Source organism: Chrysemys picta, chromosome 3 (assembly GCF_011386835.1).
Source record: "Chrysemys picta bellii isolate R12L10 chromosome 3, ASM1138683v2, whole genome shotgun sequence".
Classification (NCBI taxonomy): domain Eukaryota; kingdom Metazoa; phylum Chordata; order Testudines; family Emydidae; genus Chrysemys; species Chrysemys picta.
The window spans coordinates 115,073,618-115,097,475 of record NC_088793.1 but is presented as its reverse complement, the minus strand read 5'-3'; the positions used below and the strand labels follow the sequence as shown (position 1 = coordinate 115,097,475).

At 41.6% G+C, this 23,858-nt stretch overlaps 1 protein-coding gene across 7 annotated transcripts in view; it reads right to left on the bottom strand.

Moving 5' to 3' along the window:
- Positions 1–23,858, bottom strand: part of ESR1 (estrogen receptor 1) — a 285,413-nt gene that overhangs the window by 24,342 nt on the left and 237,213 nt on the right. For all 7 annotated transcript variants that reach the window (XM_042846311.2, NM_001282246.1, XM_042846300.2 and 4 more), the window contains 1 exon segment: positions 13,266–13,404. In XM_042846311.2, the coding sequence (XP_042702245.2) occupies positions 13,266–13,404 (139 nt within the window).

Below are 23,858 nucleotides of genomic sequence, written 5' to 3'. Positions count from 1 at the left end.
CTTCAAAATGACTCGTTACCTACATTGTTTTCAGTATTGGAGATTTTCATTAATTACCTCTCGTTGACTTTAGTTCCTGCCAGACACCTCCTTTATCTTACCCCTTGAGATAGAAATCCAATCTCAATCACTTGCAAGCTCATAAAGATGGATCAAACACATAAATATTATAGTCTTTGAATATACCATATCTCTGTGGCATCTGTGTCTCCTTATAATACACTTTGAATATTCCATGTTTCCAAAGTCTCACATGTGTCACACCCCCTTTCTCCAGTGTTGACCTATATCAGAGGTTGCTCTTTTGCTGCTACCACAGCAATTATTGGGTGAAGTCTGCTCTCATCCCTCCTGATTCCTCATCCCTTTTTCAAATGTAGCTCAAAACTTCTACCTCTTCTGTGTTGCCCACAATCAGGAAGCTGTAATTCATACTTGCACTCTGTATTACCAACCCTTCACATCTCTCATTTACTTTCCCCTTTGTATTGTGGTAGCTGGCTGTTGCACATTGTGAGATATATTGATACAGTTAACACATCCGCTGTCAGAGGTCTGCTCTGTTGCCTTTCATTTTTCCAACAAGAGTATTTTCAAACATTTAGAGCTTGTACATCTATTTAAACCAGTGTAGGCTAAGTATAGCACACTATGGGACATGATGTCAAGTTAAATTAAGTGACAAACTTGAAAATCACTACTTGAACTCTCAAGTTGCTATTCTCTACTTTGTCAACCCTACTAATTTTGTCAAGAGCAGTGAAAGCAGCAGTTGTCTGTTTACTCTGAAATGAGAGACCTCATGGAGGTGGGTTTTTTAGAGCTCTCTCCCAGCGCTCTGCCATGACTACGCAAGCTATGTTAAAGTGCTGCCGTGGCAGCGCTTTAGCGTTGCCAGTGTAGACTAGCCCTCAGTGTGAGATATTTCTGTACTTATAAGCCCCCAGTGTCACCTGATCCCTTATTGTTATACTATAGTAAAAAGAAGGATTTTAAGTGAGTGCTTGGAGAGGTTCATGGAATGGTCTAGTTCCAGCAATTATTTCTTACTAGTGTTGAGCCTTTTAACCAAGTATACAAATACACAGCCAGCACCTGAATACAGAATAAAAGCCTTTACATCACCCTCTTTCAAGATGGTTTCCTCTATAAAGACAGCGGCAAAAGGTTTATATTTGGACTACTGTGGTTGTAGCTTGTGCTTCAAACTGGCACTGAGTGCAGATGTGCACAAAAATGAAAAAAGGTAACCGAGCATGAACTTTTCATTTTTCAAAAAGCTCTTTAGTTTTGGTTCCGATTTAATTTTGAACAAAGATTTGGAGGGAGTGGAGATTCTACTTTATCCATAGTGGTCTGTTCATTCCTAATACATTATGTCCCAATCCTTTAATACATCTTATTTCTGAGCCTCATATTTCTATTTAATTAGAAATAAATAACAAATGTATTACATTCGTCAGTCACGTCCTACGTATGGACTTTGTAGGTATGATTTTCCTCAGTATTTGCTGCTTTTTAATTTACTGGGGATTTTTTTTTCAGTTAATATCTCAAGCCCTAACAGCAGCTATCTTTTGTTGTTCAGATAACACTAATATTTTGTCAACTTATGCAAAAGCATGTGCCAATAGAGTCAATGTACGAATCACAGTCTAAGAGTCACTAGCAGTATGGTGATTAGAACTGGGCCCAAACTAATAGGTGGAATGAAGTCTGCTTGCCCCCAAATAGTGGGGAAGTTTAGTTTGGGTCTTTGCAACTCCAACCTTTTTCTCTAAGAGGCCAAATTGGAGCATCAGTTCCAAACTAACCTCAAACTTTGGAGATGTTTGGATTCGAACACTATTCTGGATCTGAAAGCTTGGGCCCATTTTTAACTCTGCCTCAGGATGCTAGGGTATGAGATGTCATTTGGGGATTGTTGTGGTAAATATCCTTTAAGTTAAAAAGAAATAATTAACCTGTACAATCCATCAGTATATTTATGTAGCAACTATCACTGTAGTAACTAGATGGCAAACACAGAAAATTATGCAAGAGGGTACACTAGCTGCAACCACCATAAAAGCACAGTGACTCATTCTCAGCCTACATGGGAAATATCAAAACAAAACAGCAGCAGCAAAATGCATGAGGACTGGGAACAGATAATAAAGCAATTCAGAACAGCCATAATGCATTATATTATTCGTAAAGGATGCAAGAGCTGTCTAATATTTCACAAATATTACATGTTATCTGTTTTGGTATTATTGTGGGGTTTGTTATATAATTACACAGGGTTAAATCAAGCAGGGATTATTTGCATTTACACAGGAGACAATAGCATCAGATGGTACTTAAAACTTCAATGTGAATGACAACCGTATTATCCTTTACCTCTGACCATGCTGGGTTCAACTGTCTAGCTCAGGGGTTCTCAAACTGGGGGTCGTGACCCCTCATGACCCCTGAGTTTATTACATGGGGGGGAGGGGGTCACAAGCTGTCAACCTCCATCCCAAACCGCGTTTCACCTCCAGCATTTATAATAGTGTTAACTAGGTCGCACTCAGAAGCTTGCGGTGTGAAAGGGGTCACCAATACAAAAGTTTGAGAACCACTGTTTTAGCTGGTAACTCCAGGAGGGTGGGAATCAAGCAGGAAAAACTGAAACCCAGATAAGATAGGGTTACCATACATCATTTTTTTCCCAGACATGTCCGGCTTTTCGGCACTCAAACCCCCGTCCGGGGGGAATTGCCAAAAAGCCGAACATGTCTGGGAAAATGCCGCCCAGGCACTTCCCCTCCCGCGGCGGCTCTGCTCCTCCCTGACTCTTCGGCTCTGTTTAAGAGCCGAGCGCTACGGCCTTTGGGCAGCCCCCATACCTCCGGACCCTGCGTCGCCGGAGCCCGGGAGCGGAAGTGCCTGGCTGGGGGCGCAGGGTCCGGAGGCAAGGGGGCTGCCCAAAGCCCAAGCGCTACCGGCTTCACGGTTTGCCGGGCAGCCCCCAGACCCTGCGCCCCCGGCTGGGCGCTTCCCCTCCCGGGCTCCAGCTGCGCTGGGGAAGCGCCGGCCAGGGGCGCAGGGTCTGGGGGCTGCCCGGCAAACCGCGAAGCCGGTAGCGCTCGGGCAGCCCTTTCTGCGTGGCTGGGAGTGGGAGGGAGCGAAGTTAGGGCGGGGAGGGGGCGGAGCCAGGACCCCGTGGAGGGTCCTCTTTTTTTATTTGTTAAGTATGGTAACCCTAGATAAAAGGACAGCCTCTGAAGACCAAGAGAGAGAGAGGAAGGCAGGGACTGCTGGGGAAAGGGCCGGAGTCTTGGATAAGCTAGGCTTGTCTGGGCCATAAGATAAGAGACAGATGCATGTAGACTGGTTGGTTGTGTGAAAACCCTTCTCTCTTTTTATGCTTTGTTCCTACTAGTGAGAACAAACAATACTCTGTTTAAAAGATTGTTTTGGGTTATTGTATTCACCACTGGTCACAGCTCCCAAGGAGAAGACTTGCAGTGGTTGAACCCAGGGGACCAGTTAATAACAGGAGAATTGTGCATTCCACCCTGAGAGAAGTGAAGGCCTGTCATCTGAAAGGGTGCACTCAGGGACTAGAAAGTGATCCAGGGGACAGCTAGCCCTGAACTATTATTCTCCTTGATACTAAAGGAAAGGAATTTTATAGAAAACCAAAAAACCTCTTTACTGTAGTAAGAATCAATTCCTTCATTACTGAAGTACAGGCTATGCATATTTCTGATCTACACAGGTGGCATTATGCCCCACCGCACACTGTAGTTCTCAATAGCAACTGCCTCTTTCTTATAGCACTGTTCTGAAGAGATGCTAACATCCCTCACAAAGGTTTGGATCAACTGTAGGCCATAACCTATATAAATGCATTTTAATATCAGTTTCTTGCTGCTGAATAGGAATCCATACTTCCCTAGATATTATGGAGATGAGTGCTTTACAAATGCAAATAAATACATAAATAGTAATTTGTTTAGCAATCATTTTTCACTCACTCGTAGCATTATTTGGCACTGCCAGATCTGTGTATCCTCTGCTATACACTTAATTATGGGGAGAATAAAGCAAATGAGCATTGGACAAGTCAATTTAATAAAATTTAGCAGTTTTATTAGAAAGGTCACATTTACTGTTCCATTGAGGTTGATGGAGTTTCAACCCCCGGGGTGAATTTATCCTGAAGTGTGCAAGCAGCACAGCATCTTTTCTAGAAGGCTTCATTCATCTTGATGAGAGGTGATATTTAATAGATCTGTAGGCTAACAGATGGCAGAAATCTCCATCCTTCCTCATGCCTCTGCTATGATCATTATAAAACGGGGATAGCTATTGTGTTCAAAACATGACAGCAGTTGACACAGTGGTGCGGAGGGTGTAAGACACTCTGATCAAGAGTTTCTGCTAGGGAATCATATTTACAGACCTCTGGGGGTACCTTTGTTCTTAATAAAGGAACATCACCACCACCACCACCATCATCATTATGGGATTTTGTTTATAGTTCCAAGTTCTAATTTCAAGCATACCTTACATAAAATCATAATGTCATCGCCATAATATAAATAGAGTACCCAAGATGATCCAAAATTCTAGAGAGACTTTCTCCTGATTATTTTTAAAGTTCTTTGACTTGTGAAATACCCTTGAAAAGTATTCACTGTGGCTTGTAGAGACCCCAAATTCAAGTAAGCAGAATTGAAAACTCAAAAAAGAATTGCAAGTCTGATACTAAAAATGCATGTTTATCTAGTTCTCCATAGCCTATAACTGCAATGTAATAACAAGCCTCAAAGTATATCAATAAAGCAAAAAGTGGAAGAGAATTTAGTCAATTTCTGCATTTTATTAGCTCTCTGCAGGCTGCTGCACTCAGCTCTGTTAAGTAAGTGACTTGTTTACAGACTGATTGTTGGAGGTTTGGTTTCCAGAGTGGAACACATTGCTGTCATTGGTTAATTGAAAATAAGTCTATGTATAGATTTAAAAAAAAAAAAAAAACACAAAAAAACGTTTTTGAAATGCAGCAGTGGATTTAGTTAATGTTTATGTGCTTGCTTCCTTGGCAATAAATACAAATAGTATGTCACTAATTAAATGCTTTGAATCAAAGCTCTGTATCCACCCTGCTTCTATTTTTTAGAAGATTGCTCCAATTTACTATCATATTTACTTTGTTCTGCACCAAAGTTTTGCTGTCCCTTTAATCAAGAAACAGAGTTATTAAGAGTGTGATGTCCTGAGGCATTTGAAACATTTTACGAGATGTGAGAGACCAGCTAAGCATCCTATTGTCCCTTTCTGATTTTATTCTATTGTGCTTAGCCTTTTATTACAGGCTCATTGCTGTAGAATCTGAGTGCCTGAAAGCACAACATGCACAGGAAACTCAGTAAGAGACAGTTTTCAGATGTGGTGGGACATTTTCAAACCAAAGCCATAAAGCTAAATAAGAATGGAAACTGTTAATCTGCACTCAGCTGATGAATGCAGCAGATATTTATGCTAGTCATCAAATTATTTGATTCACCCATAACTGTGGGTTAAGCAGGATACCCAACCAATGCCCTTTGCCATTGCTCAACATAGAAGGGAGTGAAGAGACACCTTTGTGGATCCCCAGGAAAAGACACAGAGAGGGAAGAAGGCCCAGAAGATGCTGGACATGCATTTGTCCCCAACACACCAAATAGGACCAGCAAGCCACTGAGTTTCTCCCCAACAAAACAAAAGTAGGTTGGTAGAAGAGTTGGGGTTTGCATAACAGTATTATGTACAGTATTATGTTATCCATTTTTGAAGTAATGATGATAGAGTCTGGCACACTTACATGTAATTATGAAATATTAATGGTAGGTTGTTGCCTTAATTAATGTCATTATTATTATTGTTTTCCTGGTAATTCTAGCAGCAGGAGATGAATTGAAAGGGAAAGACCAGCATTTAGGCCAGCAGCTTAAAAGGTTGCTCACTCCATGGAATCAACTCCAGTTGGAGAGTGCTCCTTTTGTGGTCACGGACGGAGGTACTCTACAGCCAGACACCCATTCAACAACCCTTCTGTTGCTCTCTGGACCCTGTTGCTCTGCCCAGTCATCCTCTCCAACAAGAGACAGAAGGAACAAGGCTGTTGACACTGGAGGTCACATGATGTCAGAGGCTAACATTCAGCTAAATTTAGGTACATATCTGGAGCTTAATACAGCACTACCAACATAACATTGTACCAGGAAATCTGATAGAATCATAGCCTTAGATGATATAAGCCAGTGATCTAATTCTCCCTTGCCATCTGTTGAGGACATGGGGGGGAAGACCTCCGTGGCAGAGCCTATTTGCACAGAAACACCTACTTTGCCAAGGTATGCAGCAGAATGTTTTGCCAAACTGTGGCTGTTTTGTGTTAAAATTCACTTAAATCTTGACTAAAGGGCAGCAGAACTGTACTTAATATGCCCTAGTTGATTACCACCCAAGATACTGTGGGGCAGGTGTTTACTTACTGCTTGCACTCTTTTCCTAATTGATGCTGTGTTCCCTCACCTCTTAATAAAAGCTCTTTTTTTTTTTAAATGCACAGACTTGGTGCTTGCGCGAGAGGAAGAATTTTGTCTTAGAGTTGTACCAGAGTAGTATTTACTGTTCTTGAGCTGGTTCTGTTTTGTAATGTTACATTTCCATCCCAAATGACAATGAGCTAAGGGTCAGATCTAACAAATGTCAGTCCTGGACTAGTGACATCTTTAAGATCTATTTTCTTGGGAACCATCCAGACTAGCAACATCTGCCTTGTCCTGTGGAGAGCTAAGCATCTCCCCTTTTCAACAGCTTAGAGCATCTGTTTCTAGCTAGGCCTGTTCATGAGATATAGTCCTAAAAACAGCATCTCATTCAGAAGAACCGTGTACTTTGCATGACTTTGTGAAGTGTGTCTATTTTTCTACTTTACAATAAGTATTAACTGAGCTTCTCTAACAAGCCCAGCTATCACTTTAAAATTGCACATATTGTACCAATCTCACCAATTATTTTAACCCTTATAGAGATATCGGTCTCATTAGTTACACTAGCAACAGTACAACAGAAACAGATTCTTGTTTGTACAATTGCTTCCTGACTCCCAAACAGCATTCTTTGCTCTTAAAGTCTATTACTATTCCATCTGCACTAGGGTGGCCAGGGAAATGATCACCCCATCCAGGAAACGAGGACAGAGAAGAAAATGTTACCTGTCAATGCAGACCTCCTCTTCTCTGAATGTTTCCCCTCAGTTCCTCCTCCTCTCCCCTCCCCCAGTTAGCTAAAGGGAGGATAATAATAGAATATCAGGGTTGGAAGGGACCTCAGGTGGTCATCTAGCCCCTGCTCAAAGCGGGACCAATCCCCAACTAAAATCATCCCAGCAAGGGCTTTGTCAAGCCTGACCTTAAAAACCTCTAAGGAAGGAGATTCCACCACCTCCCTAGGTAACCCATTCCAGTGCTTCACCACCCTCCTAGTGAAAAAGTTTTTCCTAATATCCACCCTAACCTCCCCACTGCAACTTGAGACCATTACTTCTTGTTCTGTCATCTAGTAACCTCTGAGAACAGTCTAGAGCCATCTTCTTTGGAACCCCCTTTCAGGTAGTTGAAAGCAGCTCTCTCTTCTGCAGACTAAACAATCCCAGTTCCCTCAGCCTCTCCTCATAAGTCATGTGCTCCAGCTCCCTAATAATTTCTGTTGCCCTCTGCTGGACTCTTTCCAATTTTTCCACATCCTTCTTGTAGTGTGGGGCACAAAACTGGACACAGTATTCTAGATGAGGCTTCACCAGTGTTGAATAGAGGGGAATGATCACGTCCCTCGATCTGCTGGCAATGCTCCTACTTATACAGACCAAAATGCTGTTAGCCTTCTTGGCAACAAGGGCACACCGTTGACTCATATCCAGCTTCGAATCCACTGTAACCCCTAGGTCCTTTTCTGCAGAACTGCTGCCTAGCCATTCAGTCCCTAGTCTGTAGCAGTGCATGGGATTCTTCCGTCCTAAGTGCAGGACTCTGCACTTGTCCTTGTTGAACCTCAGATTTTTTTTGGCCCAATCCTCTAATTTGTCTAGGTCCCTCTGTATGCTATCCCTCCCCTCCAGTGTATCTACCACTCCTCCCAGTTTAGTGTCATCTGCAAACTTGCTTAGGGTGCAGTCCATGCCATCCTCTAGATCATTAATGAAGATATTGAACAAAACCAGCCCCAAGGCCGACCCTTGGGGCACTCCGCTTGATACTGGCTGCCAACTAGACATGGAGCCATTGATCACTACCTGTTGAGCCCGACGATGTAGCCAGCTTTCTATCCACCTTATAGTCCATTCATCCAGCCCATACTTCTTCAACTTGCCGGCAAGAATACTGTGGGAGACCGTATCAAAAGCTTTACTAAAGTCAAGGAATAACACGTCCACTGCTTTCCCCTCATCCACAGAGCCAGTTATCTCATCATAGAAGGCAATTAGGTTAGTCAGGCATGACTTGCCCTTGATGAATCCATGCTGACTGTTCCTGATCACTTTCCTCTCCTCTAAGAGGTTCAGAATTGATTCCTTGAGGACCTGCTCCATGATTTTTCCAGGGACTGAGGTGAGGCTGACTGTAGTTCCCCGAATCCTCCTTCTTCCCTTTTTTTAAAGATGGGCACTACATTAGCCTTTTTTCAGTCATCCGGGACCTCCCCGGATCACCATGTGTTTTCAAAGATAATGGCCAATGGCTCTGCAATCACATCCACTAACTCCTTTAGCACCCTTGGATGCAGTGCATCCAGCCCCATGGACTTGTGACATGGGACTATTTAGAAAAGTTGGATGAACCACTTCTTTCTCCTCAGAGGGCTGGTCACCTTCTTCCCATACTGTCAGGGCCGGCTCTGGGTTTTTGGCCACCCCAAGCAAAAGAAACAAAAACAAAACAAAACAAAAAAAACCAACAACAACAAAAAAATACCTGCGGCGCGGCCGGAGCACAGGTGCAGGGGACCAGCTGGGGGGAAGGGGAGGGAGCGGGCGGGAGAGAGAGAGAAGGGGGCAGCCAGGGCTACAGCAGGGGTGCTGCCACGCAGCCCCTCCCGCTGCGTCGCCTCCTGCCACCAGGGCTCTGCTCCGGTCGGCGGGGAGGGAAGGGAGAGAACTGCCCTGCAGGGTGCTCTGGTTCTCTGCGCTGCCGCCCCCTACAGGACGGCTGGAGCGGAACAAGAACAAAAAAAAAAAACCAGCCATGCCGCTCTAGGATTGGGCGGAATGCCGCCTCCAACAATCTGCCGCCCCAAGCACCAGGTTGCTCAGCTGGTGCCTGGAGCCGGCCCTGCATACTGTGCTGCCCAGTGCAGCAGTCTGGGAGCTGACCTTGTTCATAAAGACAGAGGCAAAAAAAGCATTGAGTACATTCGCTTTTTCCACATCCTTTGTCACTAGGTTGCCTCCCTCATTCAGTAAGGGGCCCACACTTTCCTTGACTTTCTTCTTCTTGTTAACATAGCTGAAGAAACCCTTCTTGTTACTCTTAACATCTCTTGCTAGCTGCAACTCGAAGTGTGATTTGGCCTTCCTGATTTCACTCCTGCATGCCTGAACAATATTTTTATACTCCTCCCTGGTCATTTGTCTAATCTTCCACTTCATGTAAGCTTCTTTTTGTGTGTGTTTAAGATCAGCAAGGATTTCACTGGTAAGCCAAGCTGGTCACCTGCCATATTTACTATTTTTTCTACACATTGGGATGGTTTGTTCCTGCAACCTCAATAAGGATTCTTTTATTTTAAAGAAGTACTTTGGCTCTGCTCTCTATTTTGCAAATGTTCCTCTGCAATTTTCTTAGAAAAATATCAAACGTAGAGCAGATTGGTCCTTGGAAGGTAGATATGTACTTTATGTTGTATTTTCCAATAATATTCTGTATTTTCTTTCCTGAAGTAATAAATTATACTGCTACTGTGCAAAGACTTAAAATTTTATTCTGTTTTCTTGATTTTTTGTCCAGTATAAGCACTGGTGGAAATCTAAGTTTAAATGAACAGAGAAATTCCTGCTCTGTACAGAGAAACTGTTTTATACATTTCCTAATGCCAAAGCACACAGAAATATGATGTGCTTCAATGTATCAGAGGGGTAACCGTGTTAGTATGAATTTGTAAAAAGCAACAGAGGGTCCTGTGGCACCTTTAAGACTAACAGAAGTATTGGGAGCATAAGCTTTTGTGGGTTACGCTTATGCTCCCAATACTTCTGTTAGTCTTAAAGGTGCCACAGGACCCTCTGTTGCTTTGTGCTTCAATGGAAACTTAAGCAGAATAGGGCTTTTTCTGAGGCAATAAATATATCTTTTTCCTGTTCTATTTCAGAGTAGTTAGTATACTGTTATATATTAGCATTTATATTGAGCTGTTGCTTAAAAGTACAAAAAACAAAACCTTGTTTCTTGCAGATTGCTCAGTGCTAATCCTCTGGCTTGCACCAATCGTGTTGGATCAAACTTTGCAGAGCAAGTCTGCTCCAAAGGCATGCAACAATTGGATGAAGCTAATCATTTGCTATGAAATAAGCCAGTGGAACTTATCAGCACAGAAAATTGAGGAAAATACATTAGCAAGCTTTTCTTTAAATAGTTTTGGTGGATAGTGACCCAATCCAGCACCCAGGTATTCACACCCTACACAGTATTTTAATATCTCTGTACGAAGTATTCCTTGTGAAGTATCATTTGAAAACTAATAGCTCACTGATCATTAATAATCTTGTCTATTAAGAGTTATGGATCTATTCCAGAATTATGACTAAAGTGTATTTAAACACCAGGCAGGTCAAGGGGAGTTAGTAAACAGGTCTGTATTAAACAAAGGAATGTGGGTTTACCTCAGTTTACATACAAGCAGTAATCAGGACTATCAAGACAGCAGAGGGAGGAGATGCAGGAAACAGAACAATCTGCATTTTAGCAAACATTAGTGGGGAGAGGGGGAACAGCATTGAGTTTCCTTCACCACCAGACCCCATGTCACCTTCCTTATAGATTGAATAAACTTTACTTTGAGGGATAAACCTTTAAAACAATCCATTTCAAAGGTTCACTGGACTATAAAAGGAAGAGGCAGAAAACACCAAGTGATCGCTTTCACCTAAAAAGACAAAGGAACTAGGGTGATCAGACAGCAAATGTGAAAAATCAGAATGGGGTGGGGGTAATAGGAGCCTCTATAAGAAAAAGATGCAAAAATCGGGACTGTCCCTATAAAATTGGGACATCTAGTCACCCTAAAAGGAACCAGCACTTTGGGGCTTCTGGAGGAAATCCTGACCAGGGTGGGGAAATCAGCCACCATCTTGCTGGAACACTATGGGTGAGAAAGTCCATTATGAACAAAGCCATCTTGAACAAAGCCTGTGTTTTGTTAAATTAAGTTTTAGACGCATGTTTTCACTTTTCATTGCTTGCAACCATTACTTTCTCTCTTGTACTTGGTCACTTCACATTCTTCTTTCTTGTTGTTCATCAATTTGTTTTTCTATTAATCTCAATGAACAGCACTATCTTTAAGTAAAAATGAATGTTAACTCCAGTCAATGTGGCAAGCTGTTGGGTTTTGTCTTTAAAAGAGCAAAGAGATCTTTTTATTCCTCTGAATGTTGCAGGAGAGGGCTGGACATTGCAGAACATGCAGGTCTGGGAAAGTGTTGGTCACCTGTTAACATCAACCAAGTCGGGTAGAGACAAGAGTGTGTCTGTGATAAAAACCAACAGCCTGCCAGCAGTTAAGTAGTTGAATCAGAACTGTATAGCACACAGAACATGAAGCGCATGCTGGCTGTGTGTGTGACCCCAGGCAGGGAGCCAAAACTAGCAGAAGCATTTTGGGGCACTTCGGTTTACAATGCAAGGTGTGACACAACCTTTCAATGGTCTGAACTGCTCACCAGAACATGACATGGATATTATAATGTTAGTTGTGGTAACTATTATAAGTTTGAGAGACTGTTTCTCTTCTCATTCACTTTTCAGCTCTTTGTATCTTTCTCCAGAAATTCCTTTGGGGTTGAAACATGATTGTTTTCATAAATATAAGGAAAGCACTTGAATTTCTAGTACATTAGCTAGGATATGTTTTAAGAGATGTCAATTCTCATGCTTCAGTGCATGAAATTAATGCCAGCTGAAATCAACACCAGCTGAAATCAACAAGAAATTCCGCACTTTCATAGAACCGTATTGTATAATTAGATAGTTGGTTTTTTTCCATCTCCCTTTGAAGTATGTAGTAAGAGACACTAAGTTTTAGGATACTGGATTTGACAGAGCACTGATCTGTTCTATAGCATTCCTGGATCGGACCCTCCAGTCCAGCCAAGATGAGCCCAGAACAAGAGATTAAAGGTGTGTGAGGGGGACAGGGTGGGGCCTGCTTTAAACCACTTTTACAGCGCAGACCCGTGGAACAAATCAGAACATCCAGTGAACTGTTTTAATTATTCTGCTGCCCAAGGAGACATTTGGCAGTCATAGTTGGCTGGGCTGGAGGAACCCCCAGTCCCATGTACTCTTATGTAACATGCCTTCCACACCTGGGGTAAAGAAGAAGATAACATAAGAGATGCTGCAGCAGCTGTACCACCCACTGAATGAGTCCTCAAGCGGTCAATTAAGCCAGCTTTTGGGTGGCTTGGTATAACCAGACTATCACAAAGCAGAGTGAGGTCTAGTATATGGTTTTCTTCTACAGTGGAAAACTAGTCTCCTCTAAAATGGCAAGTGGCAGCTGTTTAATTGCACATAGCACTAGTATAAAACTGGCTGAAACTGCAGGGGAGAATTTTTAAGGAGGCAGAAATAATAAACAAAAATTTCAGGACACTGGATTCCGTATCCTTACCCTTGCCCTTGCCAAAAGCGCAATGGACTCTTTAAGGACTACAAATGGCACGTATCTTAGTTTTCTGTCTCCTTTGAAAGTAAGCACCTGCAGCAGGAGAGGACCTTCTAACACCATATTCGCTCACAACTAAAAGTGCCATTTATTGAATCACGAACACCACTTCCAACAACACCTTCAGTGGCGTTCTTTAGAGGTACCTCTTTCAATACTAACTAGGCCAGTGCTGCTTAATTTATGAAATGTGATGGGATCTCAGCATCAGGTGGGATGGCTGCAGGCTAAAAAGGACTAGAAGTGCTAGAGATACATTTCATTTAAATAAACAAACAAAAATAAATAATAAGTGGACTAACCTGTCCAGTAATAGATTAGGTGCAAATGAGAGTTTTCCCGGATGTTCCATTGAACGCCAGACTAAGCCAATCATCAGTATCTCTAACCAGGCACATTCCAGTAGATGTACCTGATCATGGAGTGTTAAATCCACAAACCCTGAAAAAAATAAACAGGTTACAAGAGAACTATACTCTGCATGAAAACAATAATTAAATATTGCTGTTAGTAAGCCAAAGTATTTAGAAAATCAAATAACAGGATGTGTTAGGAGGCTTTAGGGCTGGGTTCTAGATGGTCTGAATTTTAAAAAAAGTTAGTTCCTTGTTTTCATGTCTGACTCATATCTACATATACTAGTTATTTTTACCATCCATTTAGAAAATATGACAAAATGGTAAAACTGACTAATAGTATGCAATAATGGCTCTAATCACCAGAACCTAGAACATTATGAACTTCATGGTAGAACAGATGTCGCATGAACTCTGGAGCAACTAAGCACCTTGTAAATGTTGAGTCTGCGCTTTTGCCTGACACAGTGCTACAAATATATTAGCTAGGGTGACCAGATGTCCCGATTTTATAGGGACAGTCCCGATTTTGGGGTCTTTTTCTTATATAGGCGCCTATTACTCCCCACCCATTGTCCCGATTTTTCACACTTGCTGTCTGGTCACCCTAATATTAGCAAGTACTTGTGAAAGCCTAACTGCAGCTCCTGGATGCAATTTTCTTTTGTAAGTTAGTCCCCTCACCAAAGACTTTGCAGTCTGTCTCTTACTATGCAGTTGTACATCCCTTGGTGCGATGGAGCTGATAGGAATGTGGCTTCTGAGTGATACTTCAATTCAAATAAATAAATAATAAAATAATAAAGGAAGAGAATGTGTCAGCAAGGAAATAGATAAATAAAATAAATAAATGGTAAAATAAAAAGCACATTGTCTGGGTAGTCAGGGAATATGCTAATGAGATACACAGCCTTTCAACTCCTATGGCCCTGATTCTGATTTAGTTACACTGATGTAAAGCAGAAATAACTTCAATGCAGATATACGGGTGTAAAACCAGATTAGGCTCTATGTCATTGGCCTGAAACAAAGTAGTTGCTTAGAGCAATGTTTCTCAATGACCAGTCCGTGGACTGGCACCAGTCCCTGAGATCTCCTTGGCACAGTTTAGGAAGGCAATAAGCCAGTCCCTGGTATCAAAAAGTCTTAGAGAATGATCTTCTGCTTTGGCTGTCTGCTATTATAATCTGTTTGCTAAGTGAAATGAGTTGGTAAGATTAATAGAACTACACAGATGTCCATATCACAAAAACAAAACAAACCCACCCAGTTACAATCATCACAGTAGACACACCCAGGCTTTACTAAGAATGGAGACTGAATCATCTCACACCTAGAAGTTGTCTCTTCTAGGGTTGCAGTAAATTGGTAGGGCAGTGAGGAGAAGCATCCACTACTATTGCCCTTGCTGTACATGTTCAGTTTCCAGGTCTGACAATCGGGCTCTTTTTATAGGCACTACATTCAGTCCAAAGGAATAAATAATGTATTGGTTGCATAATATAACCTACTAGATGACAAAACATATCCTGGAAGTTATAAAGATGTACAACAACATGAACTGAACAAAAAGAGACCATTTACAAAATAACATATCTATATGTACTTCATTAAAAGGTTCGTAGATTCCAAGTCTAGAAGGAACCACTGGGCTCATCTAGTCTGACCTCCTGTATAACACAGGCCACAGAACTTTCCCCAAATAATTCCTAGAGCAGATCTTTTACTAAAACATCCAAACTTGATTTTAAAATTGCTAATGATGGAGACTCCCCAACCTTGGTAAATTTTTCCAATGGATAATTACCCTCAGAGTTAAAAATGTGTGCCTTATGTCTAGTCTGAATTTGAAATTCCAGTCTGAATTTATAGAGAGATTGATGATATACGAAATTCTCTTGAAGCAAATGTTATTTATCATTTTTATATAATTCTCTCCAATACAATTTAACTCTGATTTGAACACTTAAACCATACTGCTGATCTTTACCACTGTGAAATATTTTTAAAAAGATTTTATAAATGATTCATACTTGCACATTAAGGCACACAGGTTACATGGTAAACAGCCTTATTAACCAGGTAAGTGCTCTTGGCTTTCAAATAATATTCTCAGCAGAAGTAAATGAATAATTTCCAAGTAATATACTACTGTATGTAGTCAGTAGTGTAGAATTGGTTTCTCTCTGTCTCTCTCTTCACTACATTGAGATGTCTAAGAAACTGGCATTGTATTTATCTCCATGTTTCAAGCTGTTTCTTGTGTTAAAAATGTGGTTTTGAATTCATACATAAAATAAAGAGGAGAAAGAACAGATATTCATAGAAAATAAAAAATATGTTCACATCTCTCCCTCAAAACACTGAACTATGAATTTGTATGTAATGCTGTTGAGTGTTAAATGGGTCTGTTTGTGAGCTGCATCCTACTCAAATTGTTGGTGAACTTGATTATATCCTTGATTATATCCATTCAGATATGACAAACAGGGGTGAAGTGGGCCAGCTCAGCACAGCTCGGCATGCTGCTACTGTTTTGGAGGATGCAATCTTGTGTCCAAAAAAAATCGAAGCTTTCATTTAAAAAAAAAAATAGTTTTCTCCCACTTTGAAGATTCTCTTTGCAACCATAAACTGTGCACTGATACATTGATGTCTGCCTGAATTTGTAGACAGACTAAAACAATAGAGCTGCAGCCTAAACATGAACGTTGTTAACTATCACAGTGCTAATCAAAGCATGCAAGAATGGACACAGATAAAGATAACCTGATATCACTGCATGCAGAGTATGCAAGGAATAAGAAAAATGATCAGACTATGAAAGCTATCTAGTGTAAGTGGTGCATCTCATTTTAGTGCCTCCGGTTGATGGTACTTGAGTTGTAAGCAATAACTTGGAAGAGTACCACTACTTTTCTTGTCCAGTTTGCCCCCCTGATTACCTTTATTTCAAATTCCCATTCAGCATATTAAAAGCCAATTATATCGCCACCGTTTCACACTGTCCCACAATGGAATGCTTCTAAGAAAAAGAAAATGCTGCAGACAATTAGAATTTTTTGCAATTGTCCTAATCCACTACACTGTAAAACTGTGGCAGTTTTACAGTACTTTGAATGCCAAATTTTTGGCACTCCTGTAAAGCCAGAGCCATATTTCATATTTGGATTCAACCTAAAAGCAAAAACAAACAAAGCCACCACTTCCTTTTTGAAACTCAGCAGAGTAATAAGTTAAGTAACAACAATAGAATCTCACATAGCTCTTTTCATTCCAAAAGTTCCCAAATCATTTAATAAAACATAAGAGCCAACTTCAGAAATACAGTCATTGCTATTGCTTAGGAACAGAGTAACTAGTGTGACAAAGTTCCTCCTCTATCTTGGTGGGTCCTGCGCTTATTGGCAGATTTTCTTGCCTCAGAGATTCACCATGTGGGTTGGGGAACAGCCCAGAGACCTTCCCCTCTGGAAGAACCCACAGTCCAGGTCAATTGGGAGCAGGGCCGGCTCCAGGCACCAGCCCACCAAGCTTGTGCTTGGGGCGGCACCTGGAGGGGGGCGGCGCGGCGCTCGGGCCCCCGGGGAGAGCGGAGCCACGGCCGGGCTCGCCGCCCTCCCCCCGGCGCTTTGGCCGCCCTCCCCCCCGGCGCCCTCCCCCCGGCCGCCGGGGCTCACCGCCCTCCTCCCAGCACTCCGGCCGCTCTCACCCCGGCCACCGCCCTCCCCCCGGGGCTCCTGCCGCCCTCCCCCCCCCCCAGGGAGGGGGGGGGCGGCCGGCGGCTTTTTTGCTTGGGGCGGCAAAAAAGCCAGAGCCGGCCCTGATTGGGAGGTTTGGGGGGAACCCGGGCCCGCCCTCTACTCCGGGTTCCAGCCCAGAGCCCTGTGGACTGCAGCTGTCTATAGTGCCTCCTGTAACAGCTGCATGACAGCTACAACTCCCTGGGCTACTCCCCCATGGCCTCCTCCAAACACCTTCCTTATTCTCACCACAGGACCTTCCTCCTGGTGTCTGATAACGCTTGTGCTCCTCAGTCCTCCAGCAGCACACCCTCTCACTCTCAGCTCCTTTCACCTCTTGCTCCCAGCTCCTCACACTCACACCACAAACTGAAGTGAGCTCCTTTTAAAACCCAGGTGCCCTGATTAGCCTGCCTTAATTGATTCTAGCAGCTTCTTCTTAATTGGCTCCAGGTGTCCTGATTAGCCTGCCTGCCTTAACTGGTTCTAGCAGGTTCCTGATTACTCTAGTGCAGCCCCTGCTCTGGTCACTCAGGGAACAGAAAACTACTCATCCAGTGACCAGTATATTTGCCCTCTACCAGACTCCTGTACCCCACTGGTCTGGGTCTGTCACACTAGAAATGAGCAAACGTCATGGAACTTAAAGTTTTGTGAACTGTTTATTGGGTTTGCAAAATAGGATTTGTAAGCCTTTTCTTCCTGTTATTTTAACTTATTTTATTCAATTTTAAAAAAAGCAAAACCACATGTTTTTCAAATGAAAAGGAGGCCTCTGCTACGAGTTAGTGATAGAAAACAATGTCTCAATGCTAGACTGCCCTTTATAGAATGTTTATTTCCGCCCCCCCCCCCCATTAGAATTTATTTTCCTCTGTTCCATTTCTCACATGCTCTCTGTCTTTGTTTTTCAAATGCCTATTTTCTGCTCCATTTTTAACCCTATTTTTTTCCACTGGCTGTGTTTTGGTCCCCCTTTCCTCCCCCAGCCCCACATCAGAGCAATAACATTCAATTTTGAACTGAATTTTGAAACCCAAAAAGGACAATTAGGAAAAAAGTTTGCTCATCCCTAGCAGCAAGTCTACATGACATTTAAAGACAGGAAGCAACAAAGTGCTTACTTAATAAAGCACTTTGCCAGAGCTATAGATTGGGATACTGCATTACTTTTTTTCCTTACCGACACTCAAAATGTACGGCGTACATTTGTAAAATCCCATTTTTGGCTACATTCATGTTGTTAAAGTCTGAAAGTGAAATTCTTCCAGATTCTAATATCTCATTTTGGTGCTTTAAAAAAAAACCACACTCCACTGCTGACAAATTAATAATAAACTATAAAATCAGCCCAGTTCACCTGCAATTAGAGCTGTCACCGGCTCCAGTTGACACAGACACACACACAGTCCATACGCTGTCCAGTAGAAGGCAGCAGTATATGTCACATACACCAGCTGATATGTTATACCTTATACCAGAGACTAGGAGGCAGAGCATGTTAAAGCAGCAGCAAATCAATGGAGCAATACAATATTCCTTCACTGACAAACTGCAAAAAATGGAATAAGACCAGGGAATCAAAGTTTGCAGGTCTCACCATCTGAAGACAGACAGAGTAGCCACACATGGTGGAAGGAAGCTCACACCTCTGTAGACTCTCCTAACCTTCTTTATTTAGCATTTGGAGCATTGCTACTGGAGGAAGTGTCACCATGAAAAGTATTTCAAGGTAGTTGGGAAGGCACCCAATCACATCAGTGGCTGCTGGGTTAGAATTTATTCCCATGCTGACTTCATGGAAGATGCTTGTGCACAAAGTTGTTTTGTTTTGACAGAGCTCTATGTAGTGCTCAATTGGTTTTCATTTATTGTTACACTGATGCATTCACATTCATTTAAATTTGATTCGGACCACAAGAAATAATGTGTTTGCTGAACTGCAAGTGCCAGAAACTCTTCCACTGTTCCAAGTTCCTTGACAAAGGGCACTTGTTGTCTGTGTGTTTAAGGGACAACAACCACTTGTATGTTGGAACACGCATCTCCACTATCAAGCTTGCAGGTGACTTTGTGCTCTTCTGTTGGAGCTTTACTGATACCTGCATCTTGCTTATGAACAGCGAGAGTGTTTTAAACACAAATATGAAGCAACCCAGCCAGGAGCTGGTTATTAAGAGTCCAATCCACAAAACCAATGGATTCATTTTTCTTCAGCGTGTTAGACAAAACCATGCTCCTATTCAAGCCAGTGGCAGAACTCCCATCAGTTTCAACAGGGAAGGATCAGACCCTATACATTCATTATAAGACACTATTGCTTTACATCATTTGTATTTACAACTCCCTCAAGGTGTGACAGACAACTTGTTATCTAGAACATCTTTCTCCATTACTGCTTGGTGGAAGGGATTGCAGGAAAGGGTATTAAACTTTCCAAAGATCTGTATAATTACAAAATTATCAAAATGATGCAGAAGGGGCTTTCATTTATTTACTTATTTTACTTTTAAGGGGTCAGTAGAGGAATTTTTCCAGTGTGGCCTATGGAAAAGTTCAAAACTAAATTAGATAAAACCCCAGAGAAGCGGTGGATGAGTTATCCTCACTAAGTACAAGAGGTTTAGACTTGAAAGCATACAGGAGCTCTCTTCAAACCTAAATGCCCTCCACAGAAGGCCTTAAAAGCAGTGCAATAAGATTATAAGATTCCATCATTTTGACAGCTATCTTGCACTTCTTTATTCCCCAAATAGCAGACTCTCCACAATTTTCAGAAGGGGGGAAAGGAACTAAAGCCATACAAACAAGGCTGTCAGCCTACATATGCAAAAACAATCCCATTGATTGCTTTCGCACCACAAGGAGGATCATTACAGTGAACGTCTATCATTTCTTAAAAAACAGACCAAGGCTCGCCAGATGAAATGTATAAAGTTTCTCTCTCAGTAGGAAACAATACTAATAAGTCATCCTCAGTTTATCCTCTAATGCAATTATAAATATATCTGCTTTTTTTATTTTTATATCATGGATTATAATCTCAGTCTCTAAGGTACAGAAGTAAATAAAAAAAATTGCAAGTAGGTGACGCCTGCCACATTAACATAAATATTCCTAAAACTCAAACTCCATTGGGGGCGGGGGCGAGAAAAAAGCAAAGCAAAGCAAAGAAAAAAAAAAACACACTCACATACGACATTTCAAGCAGACCTTAAAGAGATCCTTTAGCCTCATCCCTCTGTTCATACAATATCCTGTTAACAGTCTCTTGAGTTCTTGTTAAAAGAAATACATTATTTGCAGTTCTTATTTTTTCTCTTCCATAACTTATCCAGTAATACTGTAGGTCAAACTTTATTCCTATCCCCAGTATCCATCTTCTACAACATATCACTCTGTCTCTTTACTCCACACAGTGTTATTTCTTTGGGATCAAGAACAGATATAGACAAAGTGATTTGAATAAAGTAAGAATCTAAACCTTTGCCCAAAACCTGAACCAAAACTTTGGTCTTCGTTTTTCCCTTCTAATTAATTTTTCTATTTTTTGTGGCCTCTGCCTTTCCAGGCTCTGGCCAGGCCAAGAACGGCTAAAAATTTCACAGTTCACTATTTCTAGCCCAATGGAAATGGGAAATACAACAAATATTTTCAGAAACCCTACTCTTCGGAGATTTTCAGCCAGTTTTGCATTCCTAAGAGTTTTGGATTGTTCAAATCCTTGGGTGGCAGGAGCAACGAGCGGGTGCAACTTAGGTAAAGAATCACAAAGGAACTATTTTGGAATCCTCTGGCCAGTTTTCCGTTATCTCCCAACATAGTTTGTAGCTGAGGGTGCACTAAAACTACACTTGCCTGCAATACTCCCTGAATAGGTCATTACACCATCAGGGAAATTGCAATGTGCTCCAGCTCTAGCAGAATGCCAGCCAGGGATTCCTCCAGAGTAGTTGACCACTTAGGGTAGCTTTTTGGCCTCTTTGCCACACCACAGCAAAGCAAAAGACCAGTATTAGACCAAACGTGTATATCTGAGCAGAACCAAATATACAACCCCTTTGAGTTTTCCACTCACCAGCCAAGAGGTTTTTCCCCACTAGGATTCCAACATTGATCAACAACAAGAGGTCTCTTATAATCCATACACTGTAGAAGACACTACCATCCGGGGACTTCAGGGAAATCTGAGATATGGTCCTTTTTTCACATACCTTGGTATTCATTATAACAAACTATTGTTATTTGCAGTATTGAAAGTTTTGAAAAACAGCATTACACATTAATAGAAGCTGCTTTCTACTGTTTTATACAGTAATTCAACACTTCAAAATCAGGTACAAAAGGCATCAATCTACATTGGGAACAAAGCTCTATGGAAATGAGGCAGACACACAATGGTGGGGGGAACAGGGGGAAGATGGTTATGAGGTAACATCCCTCAACCAATAGCTACCATCAGCCCCAACACAAACATGAAGAAATGGTAATAGATTATATAGATTAAAATAGATCTATTTAGATGAATCTGACAACCTGGGAAGAACTACTCTCACAGCAAGCTCCCCTCTCAGGCTGAGAATAAGAACAGAAGTTAGTCATGTTTTTAATGCATTACTGGAAGGTGCTCAGATATTCCCTGGATGAGCATGGTATAAGAACCTATACAGAACAGAATAGAAACAAAAACAGCTTCAGTTCTTAAAAGGAGATGTGCCAGGAGAGGATACGCTCCAATCACTTGGATAATTTTGATTTTTACACATTGCTTTCCTCCTCATGTTGTATATTCTCTACCATGAATTGCAAGTGCCTTGAGGCAGACAGGGTTTTCCTGTAAATGTTGTACAGCATCAAATACATTGCCAGCACTCAAATACATAAAGAATAATAATTATATTGAAGGTCAATGGTGGCTTTGAAGTTATCAACAGTGGTCTTCTTAGTATATGTTCAATGTGCCTCAGGTGGCACATGACCAGGATTAATCACCAAAGTTAGTCCGCTGGTTGGATCATTAGCTTTCTCAGTCCAGCCACTGATGGGGAGTGTGACGTGAACACTGATCCATGTGCCACAATCAACGGTGGTAGGGAGATACTGAAAGTGCAGACTCAGATTCGAAGACAAGGGTGAGGCTAAAGGAATGGCTTATTTTTACTCACTTTATCTCAAAATGTTGGGGATGAAAGGGCTGTATTGTTTCTGGGGCCTCCATCCTAGAAACGTTTATGCATGCACATAACTTTAATAGTCCCACAAGAATTCAGTGGGACAACACACAGACCTGATCCTGAGTAATTAAAGAGCTGATCCTGTAAAGACTTATGCATATGCTTAACTCTTTGCATGGGTGTAGTCTCATACTCAGGTACATAATGTTAAGCCTGTGTATGATTGTAGCCAAAAACACCCAATTCTCTTGCAGCAGCAGTCCTCCCATTGACTTCAATGGGAATAGGATCGGGCCCTTGATCTTCCTATATATTCTGTTCTTTATGTAGGATTTTTATATATATCTATAAAAGGTTTTGTGTTTTTCATTGGGGAAAAAAAAATCTCTCTGCAGGTCACCATGAGGCTAAGTGTCAACCATAACTTAATTTCCTGGCTTCTGTCAGCATGTTTCACAACGTCTAATTTGAGTGAAATGTACTTTCATTTGGCAACGCATTCATTTTGTTAACAAAAGAATATTCCAGAAAGTGCATTAACATGACCATTTTGTACAAAAATGTTAAGGCTTTCCATCAGGGCAACATCATAAAAATACTTAGCACTCACACAGCACTTCACATTTTCAAAGGACATTAAATATTATTAGCTGCATTTTACAGACGGAGCACAGACAGGTTAAGTGCTCTGTGCAGGGCTGCACAGCGAGTCCGTGGCAGACCAGGATTAGGATTTAGACACATCTGGCTCCCAGGTACCAGACTCCAATCCTCTAAAATCTTCAAGCTGTCTTTGAAATCTAGTTCAACCTTCACTCTGGTACTTGTGAATCGATTAAAGGAACAAATAAAGTCAAGTGAAACCAAACTGTTCCTAAAGAGCAGATGAAAGCCTCACCATATGAGAGCAGGGAGTAACTGATTTTAAAATATGAGCAGAAAGTCCTGGCTGGAATGAAATAAAGGCACGTGGATTATTCTGTACAAACCTTCATTAATATGAGCAAAGTAACTGAGAATCATTGCATCTGGCTTGACCCAACTTCCCCCTCCACCTCAAAGAAAATCCTTTGGCGTATTAATGTAAAATGGTTATTTTTAAAGAGTATTTGTTAGTAAAGGCTGCCAACCTGCCAGTAAGAGTTTGTTATACTGTATTTATAAAGATAAAAGGAATAACTGCTGTATTTTGCCTCTAAGAAACAATTATTTTGATATAACAAAGATCAGCAAAATGATGTTCATCACCATATAACAGTCAAATATAACAACACACATTTGTTGTCCCTAGCACGTGTTGTTAATTGTCTGCTTCTGCTGTGTCCCTAATCTAGTTGTCCCGTAATGGTTATCCAGGACTCATGCTAGGTTTTGATGAATGTATCACTTTCTTTCTTCTGTTTATTCTTTCTTTCCCTTTAAGGTTGTCTGTTTTCCTTGGGAAATTCAGATTTAGAATCTAAATGGATAAGGCCTTGGCTGCCCACAGAGCAACACAAGCCTGATGCTACTCCCACTGAAGTCAAGAAACAAACAAACAGTCAATGGCAAAACTCACACTGGCTTTAGTGGTACAGGAGCAGGTCTCCCTCCTCCACCCTGGATACTCGGTACTGTACAAT